An 18,173-nucleotide genomic window follows, 5' to 3' on the forward strand; every position below is an offset into this window, starting at 1 on the left:
ATCCAAAAAAAAAAGGTATGAACTGAATTTTTTTTTCAACAATGATACACGGCATTTTTAGTTGCATTCTGGTTGATTCACTGGTGTGCAACAGGAAATTCATATGGTAAAACCCATAAACAAGAACTGATTCTGATTACGGAAACAAGGGACTAATAACTTTTTTTTATTTTTTTTTTGCGTTGGCTTACAGTTGCATTATCGTTTGAAAATGGTTTAGAAATCATGAAGAAGTGTTATATGACAAGTACCAAGAGCTAGCATATATACAAGGTAAGATCTATGTTAATGGTAGCAAATTAGTTTTATAATAGTTGTGAATCGATCTGATTCGAATAAACATGATGAAAAATGACAATGCGTAAGAACTATGTAATTTTGGGGATATAATTGTGGTTTTTCAGTTGGTTTACAGTTGCATAATCATTTAATAATAGTTTCATTACGTTTTTTGCAGGAATTTATTGTGGAAAAGATAGAGGACAGAACAGTTTGAGACATGGTTAGCTTCCCAAAATTTAAATGAAGTTTCTTAATAGTTTTATTCTCGTTTCTTTGTAGTTTATTAACAACCAAAAAAATGGCAAAATCAGGAATCAGGACAGGAAATACAATGCTTGAACAAAGGAACAGAGATAGAAGTAAGTTTGTACTCTATTTCATAACATAATAAAACCAGTTTTAAAATTCGTTGCCTCGGACTAATAACCATTGCAAAAACACAGGAAAGGAAAGACATTCCATTCCTAGTCTTCTACAATGGAAAATTCGATGATCGAATGAATTATGAAAATTATGAAGCCAGTGGACACTACATTTCTGCCAATTGTAACTATGAAGATTTGCAACAGAAACTCAAAGATGCCCTGGAATGCAACCAAGAAAACACTGTTTTGCAACTGAAATATCAAGTGAAGGAAGGATACCAACCATTGAGGATAAAGGATGATCAAAGCCTGCATTTCTACATACAACTCAAACTGAAAGACCCCGACTTCACAACATACCCAATGTGTGTGAATGTCATCAACAACCCAACAACAACCATCGATGCAACATTCTTTGGAAATGACAATTCATTAATTACACATAGAAGCGCCTTCCAACCAATCGAATACAATGCAGCAACAACAGAAGACTCAACAAATCAACAACATATAATTGAAGCAAGAGTACTGGAATTTGGGGAAGAAAGTTTTGACTTCATGGACTATGCAAAACTTGTGGCAGAGGAAATGGTTGAGCAAGCGGAAAACAACAAAAAGGAACCGTAAATCACAGATTATGACGAACTACTAATCACGGATCCGCATCATCCGTAAATAGAAGAAGCACAAATATACAAAGACAAAGAAACACTGCAGAGTGTGCTTGGTTTCTATGCAATTAGGAACAACTTCCAATTCAGAGTTAAAAAATCATGTGCAAGAACATACAAGATTTGTTGTTTGGATCCAAAATGCAAGTGGGCACTAACAGCATCCAGAAACGGTCCAACAAAGTCATTCATCATTCGAAAGTACGACAGAAAGGTGATACACACTTGTGATCTAAACATCGCATTTGCCGACAAGAGACAAGCTACAACGAAATTGATTGGAAACTACATCAAACCACGGTTCACCAACATAAAAACAACTCAAACGCCACAAGACATCAGAGGAGAAATGAAACACAAGTATGGGGTCAGAATGAACTACATGAAAGCATGGAGAAGCAAAGAGCACGCGCAAGAAGAATTACGAGGAAAAGCCAACGAATCATACGGAGTTGCTTTGCCGGTTTTTTGCACATGTTGCAAAAAACTAATCCCGGAACAATAGTGGACATGGAAACAGAGAATGACAACAGCTTCAAGTACTTGTTTGTCGCCTTTGGATGCATCAATAAAAGGATGGAAGAAATGCAAACCTATAATAGTTGTTGACGGATCTTTCCTTAAATCAACATATGGAGGTAAACTGCTCTCTCGCTTGTACACGGGATGCAAATGGGCACATTTTTCCACTAGCTTTTTCTCGTTGTGGATTCGAAAACAACAACTCATGGCAATGGTTTTTCACAAAAGTGAGAGAAACATATGGGATTAGAGAGGAACGATGCTTGATCTCGGATAGACATGAGAGCATAAGTAAGGCGGCTTGTCAAGTATTTCCGAAATCACACATTGCTATTGTGTATACCACCTCGTTAAGCAACCTAAAAGCAACCTTCAAGAAGAATGCAAGCAAAAGCCGGATAAACCATTCTTCGCCGCAGCCGAAAGCATACACCGAGAGGAAATTTGAATACCATATGAGCGAGTTGGACAGCTTGGACATCCGTGTAAGACCATATTTACAACAAGTTGGATACCACAAATGGTCAAGATACCACTGCAAAAACAACAGGTATTCAACTATGACTTCAAACATTGCTGAATCTCTAAATGCAGCAAACTTGGCAGCTAGAGAGCTACCAATCACAACACTGATGGAGTCATTGAGAGCATTGATTCAACAATGGACATACACAAACAGAAAAAAGCACGTAAAACAACAACATTTTTAACACCTACAGCAGAAAAGAAATTCGTCGACAACTTTGTGGAATCATTGACAGAAAATGTAATGACATGTTAAATATTTTAGTTGCATTTTAGTTTCTTTATAGTTTGTTTTTCGTTGTTATACATATTAACGAGCTTTACACTTAATCCGCAGTAAAACCAATAAACGAGACCATGTTCGAAGTCATTGAACTAACCAGTATCATGGGTCATCAACCTCAAGGAGAAAACATGCGGTTGCAACGATTCCAACTTGATGAGTTACCGTGTGCTCATGCGCTTGCCGTTATAAAAGAGATGAACTTGAATGTTTACAACTATCTGTTCGGGTTATTACACCACGCGAACATGGCTTGAAACATACAGCGGCTCAACATATCCGTACACAATCACACAACTTGGGATGTGCCACAAAACATAAAAGATATCATTGTTACGCCACCAAACCAAAAAATAAGATCCGGAAGACCAAGGAAACGAAGGTTTTTATCTGAATGGGATACAAAAAAACATAACAGGTGCGGCAAATGTGGACAACACGGACACAATCGAAAGACATGCAACAATCAAGCAATAAAATAGATACATATGAAATATTTGAATTGTTTAATTTTGTGTGCAAATTCAAACAGGTTGATCTGTGATGCTCTAAATACATGGGATTTCATTTTTATGAAATTTGAAACAGTTTTTTAATAGTTTCAAAATCGTTTTGTTACAGTTGCGACCCTTTGTAAAATATTAAGTACCGGAATGACTTATTCTTGACAGATTTAAAGGCAGTCAGTCAATAATTGATAAAACATAACTTGAATAAGGGAAAAGAGTTAATGGAATACGAAGAATAAATATACATTCATAGCACTATTTAGGAAAAATGAAAACATAGTTTGTATTTAGTTGGTTAATAGTTTCTCCATAGTTGTGCGACCGTATATAAGAACTTGAACAATTAAAAAAACACACAACTTTGGGAAATACAAACCTATACAATAAAGATATTATAAGGAGTGAATGTCAAATATCCTAAAAGTTTTAAACCAGCTACATAGTTTTAAACACACAACAACACTAAAACTTGTCAAGTAAATAGATTCAACAAATAACATAATAGAGCCACCAAATTAAAAGTTCCTATTTCTTCAATTTAGATGCCTTAGAAGACTTGGTTTGCTTCTCATCCTCGCTGTCAATACTTTCGTCAATTTTCCTTTGTCCGTACGAGTAGAAAAGTGAAGCAAGTCGGGTTCGATAAGCTTCGATGTCAAAGTCTGCAGGGACATCCTTTCCGTGTATAAAGAATTCAGCAAAGGCAGCAACATATGCTCCACAATCACTGTTAAAAAACATAGAGAAAAAATAAACAGATTAGAAACTAAAAAACAACATAAAAGAAACTTAAAAGAAACACTCACTTCTTCGCCGAGACGCAAGACCACTAAGCTCCACGATTCCGAATGGAGGCCGTAGGGTCGAAACCGAGGCAGAACTTGTGCTCTATTCTTCCGTAACCCAAGTAAATCGAAAAACAAAGGCAAAGAACACGGAATAAGCCTTCATCGCATTCCTAGCTGCGGCATTCATCTTCGCGGTTCTCAAAGAATTGTACAGAAATAACGTCCTTTCGTGCACGTCAAGACGCCCAAAAACCCAATGACTTTCCCTTCTTAAATTGATGATGAAAAGCACGTGATCGGCTTCATACCAAGGCTTGGAACAGGGAATGCGCATACCTCGGATGTAATGCGCAATTGGGTGGGCAGCGTGAATGTGTGACATCTTAGTCTTCATTGACTTGGCCTTGTTAAATTTGTGGTACAATGCTTGGATGGAATCATCAAAAAGACAATCAGTGGTTGCGAAATTCAACGTCACAGCGGAAGAATACTTACCTTTTTTCCGAAGGTAATAGAATATGGTGTTCATATGCTGAGAAAAAAAAACAACACAGAAACACAAATGAAAAGGTTTAACAACTGTAAAAAAACTGAAATGTAGTATCAAAACTAAAAAACATTTATAAAGAAACTAAAAACAAACTACCATAAGTACAATATAAATTGGAAACTTTACCGAGTCGTTCATAAACATGTCGCATGTGGCCAAATGGTAAAACCAAGTTTTATCCTCAACATAATCAACACCTAGCCTAAAACCCGGGGTAAATTTCTTTGCGCCGTCTTCATAACAATTATAATGCCTACAACAACAAAAAAACAGCAAAAAAATAGCGTTAAAACAGGAATAAAACTGGAAAAAAAATAATACAAAAACAGATTTAATAAAAAACAGTCACCTGGGATGTTTAAGCAATCCTTCACCAATCCAAGAGTCAAATTTTGCCTCAATCTCGGTAGATACGGGATCAGCAAAAGCATCATTAAGAGCATAAAGGCCCTTCACATAAGTCACCATTTTGAAATCCCTATCATCCCCAGCAGACTGAGAACCTGAGGACATAAGCTCCATTGGAGTGCTCCCGACATCAGCAGACCCGAAATCAACAAATGGAGATTTCAAGGCCGGAGCACGCTTCCTCTTATCCAACAGAGGTGTATCAGAGACAGTATCCTCAGTTTCTTCATCAGTATGAAGGGCATCTGACTTTTCACCAACAACATCTGGATTGGGTGCGGGGACCTAAAAAATAAAGAATGCATTAAAACAGTTGCAAAACATACTAGAAACTAATGAGCAACCAAAAAGAAACCTAGTTTTTTTGAAAACAATTAAAAGTAAACTTACATTGATTTTAGCAACAGCCTCCAAGCCAGCCAACACAACTTGATCATCATCTATTACAAGCTGGCTCAACCCATCAAAGAAATCGTCCCCCTTCAATCGAGACTCATCGCCCTTCGCTTCTCAACATCCTTAACATTTTTATCACTCCCTCCAACATCCTCGAAGGATTCACATCGGCGAAGGGACGGCGAATGACCTTGTCAGCATCATCAGCATCCCCACCAACTTTAACCAACTCACCACCATCGTCGGAGTCGGAATCAATATTTTCTGGATCAGGCAATTGCTTCTCATCATCCTCGGCATCATCATCATCATCATCATCATCATCAGGATCATCATCAGAATCTTGAGTTACTAATTCATCCGATGACTTTCCCTGTATCAACCAACATAAATGAAACTTAAATAAAACAGTAAAGAAACTATACAAAAAAAAATATAAAAAAACCTAAACAATAAAATAAGAATAAATACCTCGTCAGAAGGACGACGATGAATGGCATTAACCTTCTCTTGGATATCCTTAATTACAGTCATTACGGATTTGAAATTAAAATCAACAAAACACCTCAACGAAATGAAGTCCTCGGCCAATGATGATTGATTCGAACTGAGCATCTCCAGCTTAGATTTCATCCAATCAATATCTGCTGAATCAGACTTCTTTGAAGATGAGCCACCCTCGAAGGATTGCTTCGCTACACCACGTTCATCAATAGATTCATCGAGAAATAGACCGTCAAGTTGAAGCTGCTGCCTCTCTTCATCAGTAGGACGCATGTTTTTTATCTTCAACTGAACAGCATAATTAAACATAATATGAAAAAAAATTAAAACAATTGGAAAAACCAAAAAACAACAACATATATAAAAGGCGAAAAGAAACGGGAAAAAAACGGTAAAGAAAGAACCGTAAAGTACCTTCTCCAAAGGTAAATCAAAAATCTTGCCCTTCAAGTCTCGAAGGGTTGGATTTTTGGTGACGATGGTGTTGCTCCGGTTCGGAATCACGGGAATAGAAGATGAAACTCTCTTACAGAAAGAGTTCACCATTGCAGGACAGCATTCATAAAACCAAACAGTAAAAACCCAAGGACATCCCAATGCCCTATACCAGCCATCATATTGGCCTCCCTTCTCTGCCTTTCTATTTTTCATAATGATCCCATGCTCAATCCTACCTTTGAATGAGTCAATTGTCAATTCAAATGATTCCCTACCCCAACAATACTCATCCCACCGACCGCTATCAACTACATCTAGAACAAACCTAGACACTTCTTTGTCAGGAGTATTGCTAAGAAGAAAACCGAATGAAATACAAAACGGCCATTTTCAAACCAATAGACTCATCCAAACCCCACCGACTACCCAAAAAAGCATCCTCGATGGCTTTGTTGTCAATAGTTTTTACACCACGAAAACATGTTTCTACCAATTGATTTGTTTCCTGTGAAAACAACAACTTGTTGCAATCACCGAAACAATCTAAACCAGAAATAAGGTAAAATTCTTCGGCACTAAACCGTATGCAACGGCCAGCAACCTTAGCCCAAAACTCCTTAGGATTAGGCTGTAAAACTTCCCTTAGTAATAAACTATGAACGACTTGTGGGTGAAAAACAAACTCAGGGATATCCAAAAAATGCCCAAACTGAGTTTGACGAAACAAAGAAAGCAAATTAACAGATAAAGTGTTTTTAATATTATTTATCACAGAATACACACTGGTGCACACACACTTAGATCTGTAAAAATCAGAAGGACTAAATTTACGGTCCCAAACCTGCAACATAACAAAAAAGGGCCAATATAAATTATAAATCCTGAGTTAAACAGTATGAAAACTGTAATACAACTACAAACAAACTAAAAACAAACTATCAATGGCAAACAACTACACAGAAAATAACAGCAAAGACCTTAAATCGTTTGGAAACATAAAAAAAACAGTAAAACAACTAACCCTAAAAGAAATCGAAAAATGCAGTATAAAAAGAACAACAAAACTATATTAAAACAACAAACAAACTAAAAAACATATACAACTATAGAAAAATATAGAGCAAAGATTTGAAAATCGTTTTGAAATCTAAAATATAACAGCAAACAACTAAACCTAATGAAAATCGAAAACACATCAAAACATACCAGTAACAAACTATTAAAAAACTGAAAAGAAACTACCGAAGAATGATTGAAAACACCAAAAACGAAAACAAAACACATAACCTGTAAGCACAAAAAAACACTGAAAATAAAGAAAACAAAACAAAATTAAAGAACAACACCCAGACCAGAATCAAATGAAATGATCAAAAGCAACAATAAATAACTAAAAAATTTAAAAACATAAAACAAAATACGCAAATGAAACCCTAAAATCACACAAAGCATAATGAACATGAAAACGCCAAAATCTGGGTAAAGCATAAATGGAAGAAAGGGGGAAACGAAAATAAAACGAAAAACCAACCTCAGTCCGATCTTCAGCATGTGTAATAGATTTTTGAAATTTTTTCCCAGAAATTTCTGGAAGCGTGGGCTCCTCCAAGTTCAGCTTCGATTTCTTCGAAGAATGGGGTCTCACACGCTTCGGCATGGGAGCTTCAAAATCAGAATCAAAATCATCATTGATTGGGCGTTTACCCTTGGATTTGTTGGCCAAAGATTTCTTGCCCATTTTTGATTTTTTTTTGAGAACTGGAGAAGGGGATGAAGATGACCGAGTGATTGCCATGGTATAAATAAGATTGAAAAAAAATGAAACAGAGAGGGAAAAACAGTTGCTAAATCGTGGGCTAAGAGGAAGTTGAAAATTCGTGGATGAACCAAAAATAAGAGGGAAAAACGTGATAAATTATGGGTGGTTAATGGAGGTTACTTGAATTCAAAATGAACTTAGAGAACAGAAATCACTACTACAAAATTAGCTTTTCCCAACGGTTAATAAAAGGCTCAATTATGAAAACCGTTGGAAAAAGTAATGGAAAGTTTTTCCCAACGGTTTAGAACCGAAGCAAAAAAACTGTTGGGAAAAGCTAATACCAACAGTGGAGAACCGTGGGCAATACTAAATAAATTTTTTAAAAGAAAATAGTAAATTCCAACAGTTTATAACTGTTGGGAATACTAAATATTTTCCACAGTTTATAACTCTTGGGAATAGTTAGTATTCCCAACAGTTATTAAATGTTGAGAAAGATTTTGTTAGAATGTAAAAAATAAAGACTTATTATCATTGTTATTATTATTATTTCACTCTCCTACTCATATATTTTATTTTATTATTCTTATTATTATTATATAAAATAAAAAACCCTAAAAATCTCTTTCCCTCTCCTAACAAACAACCTGCCGCCTCCCTTGAACAGCTTGCAATGAGCGAAGATGGATTCGAAGAATGGATCAGCTCATCCAATGCCACCGACTCCAAATGTACTAGTACTATTGCTGCTGCTACTACATCTCTCTCTTTGGCTCCGACTCTCCAGTCATCGGAGGACGACAAAGAGCTCAAAATCAAACGTCTAAAGGTAAGGGTTTCATGTTTTAAGGTTAATTACTGTATTGTGTAAAGTGTTATTTTGAATGGGTAACTAGACATTCTTGATATAATAGAAATGGGAAATGGTCTTCTTGGCAATTAGATTTTGGTGTGTTATTTGTTATGTATGGCTTTCACAAAAAAAGGGGAGCTTTATTGGGTGACCTTTAAATGCATTCTTCGAAGAGTTTGGATGATTCACTCTAGATTTAAGAATGAAATCAATGAAATTTTGATTGAACTTGATGACTTCTGAATGCAGGGGGAGCTCGGACTTGTGTCGAAGCAAACAACCTGTTCCCTCCCTCTCTTCTCATTTCTCAAGACTGTATTGTGAAGGATGGAGCTGCAAAGGATTTCAAAACCCAGTTGGTAGCTGAAATTTGCTCCATTTCAACAGGTCATTCTTCTAACACATGTGTTCATAGGCAACATTGTAGCCAGGCTAATAATAATAAATTACCATTCATTGATTGATTATTGGAGTACGTTTTTCTTTAGCCTTTTGTTCATAATATACAATTTTAATGGTTTCTTTCTTTCTATCTGTTGTTCTTGTTTTAAAAAAGATATGATTATTGATTGGAAAATAAATCTATAGGTGGAAGAAGATGCTGGAATAGATTTTATTAAAAAAATATTATCGTAAACTGAATTATATGCCTTACATTAGAATTAGATAGAAAAAGAGTCTATGGGTTGAAGCTACTGGTAGTCCCACGTCAATTCAAACATAAAGACATTGTGCATATATGTGGACTGTTTTCAATTACTTGTGGTTAATTTGTTTCATTTACTGATCACAGGGCATCCTCCTGTTGCTGATGTTAGATCATTGACTCATTATATGGAGCCTTAGGAGTTCAAGATTAGAAGGCACGAGAAAGAGGGAGATCATTTTTGGCCTGGAAGCTGAAAATAAATTTCACTTAGGTTTTTTTTAAACAATTTCACTTTTGGTTGTAATATAGATATTTATTATTTATTTTTCAAATACAATTTATTTTGAATTTGTAGTATATTTTTCTGAATTGTATCTCAATGCATGTATATTGTGAAATATGAAAATATATGTTAATTTCATTTATTTTAATTAATATTATTTATTTTTTTGATGAAAATTAATATTATTATATATATTTAATATTAAAAAATATGTATAAAAAAGTAATTCAATTTAATCTACACAATATTTTTGCCAACAGTTATAAATAGTCATTAAAGTAATTTTTTCCAACATTTGTAAACCGTCATTTAAAGTGACTTTTCCCAACAGTTATAAACTGTCTTTTAAAGTTCTGCATTTTTATGACACCCACATAGCCAACGGTTTTAGAAACTGTTGGGAAATAGTATAAATGACAGTTATAAACCGATGGGAAAAGACACTTTTGTAGTAGTGAATGAAGAATAGAAAATGAAATGAAAACAAAATGAAAAAAGAGAGGGAAGAGAGTATGATTTGATTGATGATGCATGGGGAGAGAACACGTGTATGCATGGTATGATGAGTAAGTGGTAAATGTGTAATAAAAATAAGTTTGTAAGTATAAATGTAGTAATAGGCGTGTGAGGGTAATTATGTAATAAAGTGTGTAAAAAGGATTTTTCATGTAAAAATTTCAAAAAAAAAAAAACAAAACAATAACATAAAATTGTTGGCAGTACACTGCCGAAAAAAAAACAGTATAAAAGTTAATTTCAAAAAAAAAAAAAAAAAGCATAAAAGTTATTTTGGGCGTGTAACAGTATAAAAGAAAAAAAAATAGGAAAATACAGTAATCTGTGTAAATTTCCCCAACAATACTAATGATATAGTATTTTATAATTGGTATGTATAGTAATTTTTGGTATTATTTATTAAATTAAAATACATCAATAATAATATATACATCTAGCAAAAAAATAAAAGTAGAAATTAAAATAAAAAGAAAACTTGGAAAAGAGAGAGATGAAGATTCTTTACATATCATGATCAGCAGACATAAAGTATCAAACTTTTTCAATTTCTCAATTCAAAACTTAGTCAACAAATTTAATTAATAAGATTAAACTGTGCTCTCAATTATATGTCACTATAGTAAATAAATTAATTAAACTTTGAAATTATTATTAATCGACGGAGTGAATATTGTTATAATACATGTCCACAAATCATATGAAATTTGGATAAAATATCTTTAACTTACGTACGTGGAAGACTGAACTTAGTCAAAGTCAAGCAAATAATAATTTCCACTCATGTGAATGAACCACACATCCATCTATCCCATTTGGGTTCGTTATAAATATTACAAACGCATAACATAATAATCATTACGTCATCCCAAGTACGTTTGCTGCATATGTAATCAATAATAGGGTCAATAGGATACCACTATTTTAAATTTTGAGTTTGTAAGTCATATAAATTTAATGATTATTTTTAGCGACATAAGTATTTAATGTTTTTAAAATTGTAATTTTTTTTTAATTTCGTCAATAAAGACTCCGTTTTGAATTTATTAAAAGAATATTTGAAAGTAACTGATACTGCATATTTGTCTAGACCCAATAATCTAGAATTTGAGCATTAATTATATGTGTCATGTTTAAGACAATAAGAGAGTCTGTTCAAGTGTAAAACTCTATTCAAATTTTGGTAATTCTCATTGTTAAGCAAAAAATTCACATTTAAAATATAAAAATAAATACAAAATACAATTTCACTTATGTCAAATTCATAGCATAAGAGTTTATTAATTTAAAGTTCGACTCATCGAAGATTATAAGAATAACAACTTAATTAAAATCCTATTATTTAAAGGAAACACTTTTTATTTTCAATTATGATGATATTATAAATAAATTGAAACAATTTGGGGAAAATTAGAGTGAATTTTGAATTGTATCTGAACTCAGTACAATTTAATTAACATCTACCTATATACATTTTTTTATGAAGGATCAATCCACTTGTAGTTCAGAATATGGTATTTTAGGATTTGAATATAAGATATTTGGTATATGAGCATTTTCAAGAATTATTTACTTTTTAAACATTTTTAATAATTTCTAAGTGAATGATCTTTTGTGAAATTTTAGGATTTGTACTTTATACCATTTTGTGGTATTCGCGATGCACTTAATCTTAGCAATTAAGTTACCTATGTATCCTTTTATAGTAATTAAAAAAAGGTAGTTCAATAGGTGATAGTTTGTCTACTAATTTTATATCTTTGAGAACTTTGTGAAGAATTAACATACTTTGATATTTTGAAATAAATGATCTTAGATGAGATTTTAATTGTTAAGGTGAAGATCTCATTTGGAAATTGAGGTAGAAGACCTCACTTGAGTTTTTTTGAGGTAAAAGATCTCACTTAGAATTTTTGAGGTGAATGACAACCTCTTTAGAAATTTTTATTGGTTTGTGATCGTACCTAATCTTAGCAATTAGGTTGTCTACTTTTGAAAGAAATCAAATTATTGCTGCTTGAAAATTTAGAAAAAGTTCGAGATAAATGACCTTTTATGAAATTTTGATATTTTGTGAGGTTGATGACCTCTTTAAAATTCTGAAATTAATTTTAATAAACTCATTTAAAATTTTATACCGTTTTTGAATAGTTTTAAAATTTTATCTTTTTGTAACAAATTGTTTCTTGAAAACCCTTTATTTATTTTTTTTTTTATAAAAATTTGTCTCAAATAAAAAGATTATTTGACTGATTAATTACTCCATAATTTAAAGAAAAATAATATGTGTATATGTATAACACCATTTGTTTTTCAGTATGCATTGTTCATCTCTTTTGCTTTGAGATTTGGTTTCTATATTTTGAGTACACTTTTCTCACATATCATTATTATTAATTATTGTCTATTATTCTTATCACTTTAATTGACTCAGTGTCGTTGGCTGAAAGTATTAGTCACAAAAATTATAATTTGTTGTGACTAAATATAAATTAGTGACAATTTGTATCTAATTATTATGTTTTAGTCACAAGTAACTTTTTGTTGTGACTAAAAATCATTTTTAATTATAAAAAATTTATGTTGTGACTAAAAAATGTCACCAAACTTAATTTTTGTTTGTAGTGAATTATGTGATTTGGGTAAATTTTTTTTTTTTCATTTAACAAAAATATTATTATTTTCTCTTATACATATGAATGTCTAAAGTCCCCAATTGGGATGGGCTGAAATAAGAAAATGTTTCAACTTTTAATTTTGAAAACTTACAAAAATGCCCTGAATATTTTTTTATTTCTACCAACATCAGATTCTTTTGTATATAACATTAATACAACTTCTTAAATTAAAAATACATTCATTTCCCAAAGAAAAAAAAAATACATTTTTTGTTGATCATTTACGAAATTAATTTTAAAATAAAATTATATATATTTTTTAAACTAACATTAACGAACAAATTTGTTAACTGTAGATAAATATTTATGAAAGTAAAACAACTAAATATGCAACTAAAGAGTTGGAGGAAATTACATAGTATATTCATTTTATTTTATTTATTTTAATTTTTATCTCCACTTTTATATTCTTTAAGATATACTCACTTTTATAGATGATATTCCCATTAGACCCCTTAGGTTAATATAAATTATATGCTAGACTTAAATAGAGAGTGATGGTATATTGGGTAACCCACTCAAAAAGTAAGTATATTTTAATAAAATATAATATGAGGGTATTTTTGATTAATGAATACAAAAAAAAAAGTATTTTTCAATTTATCCCAAAGAGTACTTGGGGGGCTAGAGTCAGGGTCAGTTATTAGTTAAGTGAAGCCAAAGACAAATTTAACTATTTTTTTTGTATTTTTGTATATAAAATTAAAATTTTACAAATTTAGGAGATTTTTTGTGTGTAAAATGGATGATATTTTTCAAAATTTGGTGCCTCATTTAATGGGCCTTATATAGGCACATGAGTTTTGGTACGTAGCAGCATTGAAATGCTGAAAGTCATCTCTTCATTATTATAGCTCCAAATCCAATGATCATAGAGATTTTTACAAAAATATTGGATTTTGAATAAAAATTTACAATTTTACTGTTACATAGATTTTCTACAAAAATACTGTCTTTTTATAAACAACCGTAAAACAACAAAACAGAACAATTAAAATAACAGTGGAACAATTAAAAAACAACCGTGGAACAACCATAAAAAATTAACACAATACACAGCATAAAACTTACACAATATTTTTGAAAAAAATTCCGCCCCACAGTAAAAAAGTAAAAAAATTAAAAATTTCAGTATGTGGTGTAAAAACTCCATGATTATATAATTTGTTGGAAGTGGGTTTCTCTGTAGTGAATAGAAACATTTTTTTCTTGTATCATTTCCAACAAGGTTGACAAACTAGGTGGATACGTAAATATATTCTTTTTGGTGCCTAGTATCCTCTTTGGTGTCATATAGTGTAATTAAGTATCAGGTCTCATATAGCTTAAGATAATAAATTTTAGGTTATATGACTTATTATAAGACGCTACCTATAAAAGGTATTGTACACCACTAGTACTTTGCTCTTAAATAAGGAGGTGCACATATTTTCTCTCTCTTCACTACTACAAAAATGGGTTATCCCAACGTTTTTAAATAGTCGTTTAAAGTATTCCTGTCGGTTTCTATAACCGCCGCCTATACGACCGTCGTAAAATGGGCATAATAAGCGACGGTTCAAAATCGTCGCTAATGTGGGTTTCCCAACGGTTTAAAACCGTCGCCTATAACTGGGTATAGGCGACGGTTTATAACCGTGCCTTATAAAAAAACAAAGAAAAAAAATACAATAATGGCAGAAAAATCTATATTTTCCCCCATTATTTTTCCTCCATTAGCTTTATAATTTTACTTAAATTAAAATAAAACAACTAATTAATTTTGTTACAATAACAACTAACTTTAAAATATATTAAATTTATACAATAACAAAATAAATATATATAATAAATAAAAAAGTATATAAATAAATGAATGTATTTATATTGAGCTTGGAGAGAGAGAAAGAGAGAGAGGGAGACGGACGGGAGGTGGTGGTGGTCCGACGTATGAGACGAAGATGAGAGGGACACTGACGGGAGGTGGTGGTGGTCCGACGTATGCGACGAAGAGTAGAGAGAGACCGACGGGAGGAGGGGTGGGTGGAGATCGATGGACGAGAGAGACAAGAAGAAATAGAGATCGAGCTGAGAGGGAGGAAGACGGCGAGAAAGAGACAATAAGCTTATGTTGTAAAATAGCCTAACTATACATTTTCTTAAAACTATACAGTATAATAAATACAAATTTTATGAGTTTTTATACTTGTGCAAAAATATAGTTTTTCTTTCAAAAAAAGTTATTTTATGGAAAAAAATTCAAGAAAAAGTTGAAAAGAGGAGGGCTACCGTCAACCTCTTAGTCAATCTTTACGTCCGAAAACACATGTCGAAATATTTTTTTTTTCAAATTTTTTTTAAGGGGGTGTTCGTTATGCTTACAACATCATCCCTGTAAATTTTTGAAATTTTTTGAATAGTTTACAATGCCGAAAATACGTTTGAAGTTTTTTGAACGCGCGTGGTAAACTGGAATATCAGGAACTTTACTTTCGGTACTGTAAACTATTCAGAATTTTTCAAAAATTTACAGGGATGATACTGTAACTATAACGAATACCGCTATGAAAAAAAATATTTCGACATGTGATTTCGGACGTGGAGGTTGACTAAGAGGTTAATTCCTCTTTTTCTAATAATTTTATCTTTCTTCTATAATTTTCCCATAAAATTATTTTTTTTTGAAAGAAAATTATATTTCTTTTTTTATTTTAACATCAAAACTATCTAAGATTTTCAGTTTATTATAATTAATTATTAGAGTCACTTAAACAATTTTGGTTAGAAATACCAGTATATTTAAATCAATCCAATTCAATTATAATAGACCGATCTAATGATAAACGATCACTAGACATTAGATATCCAATTATGAACGAATTAGATGAGATGTTATTTTTTAATATCCAATTGGAATGTTAGATGGGACGTCTAAAAATCCAATACAATCCAATATCTAATTGAACTAATTCGTATTTTAATTTGGTTGATTTGAATAAGTAGTTTTATGTTATTATACTTAAAATGAGTAGGTATATATGAAAATTAGGAATAAAATTTTACTTATTTTTACTTTTTTTGGTAGAATATACGTCGTTTGTTGTAACCAACGTAATAGGTTGATATGCATGTCGATTTAATACTCTTTTTGTCGTAGTAATAGTACTAGTTAGTCTTTTTTCTTTTAAATAAAGTGTTACGTATACCCGAAGCTAATCGACTTTATTAATAACATCATTAATTGATGCAGTTAATAAAAATTTAGCATCATTTTAAAAATTAACGCAATTGAGTAAAATTTTCAAATTATATTGATTTTAGGGGCTTTTTTCATTTTACACTTCAAAACAATTTTTTTTGTATTTTTGCGAAATTTTACATAGAAATCCCTATTGCGTACTAACATTGCAACCTAAATTGTAAAAAAAATCATACAGAAACCCCTATTGCAATTAGCGCTGCAACCACTTTAGAAACCCAAACCGTAAATTTAGAAAAAAAAAGATTAAAAAAAAATAATATATGAAGTAATTTCTCTTAATTTTATATTATCACTAACGCAAAAAGTCCATTTTGTGCTACGCCCGAAAAGTTAATTTTTTAAGGTAACTAACATATAGCTACAAAACTTGTATTTTAAGTAACTTTGAGTATTTTAACACTCACTACAACAAATATTGGTATTACCGGCGGAGCCACCCGCCGGTAATAATAGAGGAGACCGCCGGCATTAATTAATACCGGCGGATTCCGCCGGTAATTATCCGCCGGTATTAATTGGTCGCTATAAGTTACTATTAGCGACGAAAATGGTATTCCGCCGGTAATAATATTAATACCGGCAGATTAATAGCGGTGGGGTCCGCCGGTATTAATATCTGCACTTTTCCACGCAGATGCATTAATACCGGCGGACCACAATCAATTTCCGCCGATATTAATATTTATAAATTAAAAAAAAATAATATATTATCTTAAATATAATATATATAATAAAATTAATTATAATTAAATTAATATATATATAATAATTAATATATTTCATAATTAAATTAATTATAATTATATATAATAATTATTTCATAAATATATTATTAATTAAATATAAAACATTAATATTAAGAAATTAAACATTAATATTAATTTGTCCATTACAAAATAAACTTTATTATCTTAAATAAAATTAAATAAAGTTTAAAACATAAAAATTGACATAATTAAATGTTATATTATTTTTAATATAATAATATGTAGATTAAAATGTGGTATGATATAATATTATGTGAATAATATATATTAAGTGCATGGTAAATAAATGTGTAACCTATAATTTAACCTACACTTTTGTAACCTACATGTTGTAACTTGAAGAGGAGTTACAATTTGTTGTCACTTGTAACTCATGTGTTGATCACACATTATTAGTGTAATAAAAGGGTTGTTACACAATTTGATGATAGGATTCAAATGGTATGAAATATAGTTGTTACAAACTATATTAATACTCATTTATATGAGAGAAATGAGTGTTGTGTATTTTGAATTCTAAGTGATCACCCATACATTATAAAAGGAGGTCTTTGGTGCTCATTTGAGAGAGATGAAGTTTTCTATCAAGAAAGCACTTTGCTAGAAAACCCTAAAAGGCTTGATAATTCCCAAAGCTATTTCCTAGAGAGTTCCCTTAGTGCTTAGAGATAGGGGGAAATAAGCTTTTGGACAAAGGTGTAATACCTTGTTCAAGTCATGGTGATCCCCACTAATCTACGTACTCAAGGTTGTGAGTGAGTGTTTATACATATATATTATTCTCTTATTATATACACATATTTTATATTGCATGTGTTCTTATCTTCTTCTATATTTCTTATATATAATATATATATATAGTGTATATATATTGTATATTATGTTGTTGTAACATTTATTTAATCTCTTTGTTGGTCCTTGTATTGTATTACAATAGAGTTGCAATATTTTGATTTTCTTCCATTGTAATAATATCTCTAACAATCAAAAGCTTATTCCTTTTCAATGGAAGAGGAGATAAATCAAGATTGTGAGAATACAAGGATAAGAGATTTTATGTGAAAACCATTCATGGGTGAGCATGGTGGTGTATATTATGTGATTTACTATTTTATATGATAGTAATATATATATGATATATATATCACTACAAAAAACAGGGTCTATAACGAGGACAAATGTCCTC

General features: G+C 31.5%; 1 protein-coding gene across 1 annotated transcript; it reads right to left on the reverse strand.

Moving 5' to 3' along the window:
• Positions 1 to 3,682: 3,682 nt before the first annotated feature.
• LOC133032392 (uncharacterized) lies at positions 3,683 to 6,600 on the reverse strand. Its single transcript, XM_061106321.1, has 8 exons — positions 6,218 to 6,600; positions 5,771 to 6,091; positions 5,490 to 5,672; positions 5,294 to 5,404; positions 4,845 to 5,188; positions 4,622 to 4,748; positions 4,092 to 4,477; positions 3,683 to 3,884 (listed from the first exon to the last, which is right to left on the reverse strand). Exons 1-8 carry the CDS (start codon positions 6,452 to 6,454, stop codon positions 3,683 to 3,685), a joined length of 1,911 nt encoding a protein of 636 aa, XP_060962304.1. The 5' UTR covers positions 6,455 to 6,600.
• Positions 6,601 to 18,173: the final 11,573 nt, after the last annotated feature.

Source organism: Cannabis sativa, chromosome X (assembly GCF_029168945.1).
Source record: "Cannabis sativa cultivar Pink pepper isolate KNU-18-1 chromosome X, ASM2916894v1, whole genome shotgun sequence".
Lineage (NCBI taxonomy): Eukaryota > Viridiplantae > Streptophyta > Magnoliopsida > Rosales > Cannabaceae > Cannabis > Cannabis sativa.

What these genes read in the sequence shown, in the direction of transcription:
- LOC133032392 (XM_061106321.1), bottom strand. Translation starts at nt 6,454, where the DNA reads ATGAAAAATAGAAAGGCAGAGAAGGGAGGCCAATATGATGGCTGGTAT. An exon ending in ATCGTCGTCCTTCTGACGAG is followed by an intron (nt 5,673 to 5,770) that starts GTATTTATTCTT and finishes TGGTTGATACAG; the next exon opens with GGAAAGTCATCGGATGAATT. An exon ending in AGGCTGTTGCTAAAATCAAT is followed by an intron (nt 5,189 to 5,293) that starts GTAAGTTTACTT and finishes TTTATTTTTTAG; the next exon opens with GTCCCCGCACCCAATCCAGA.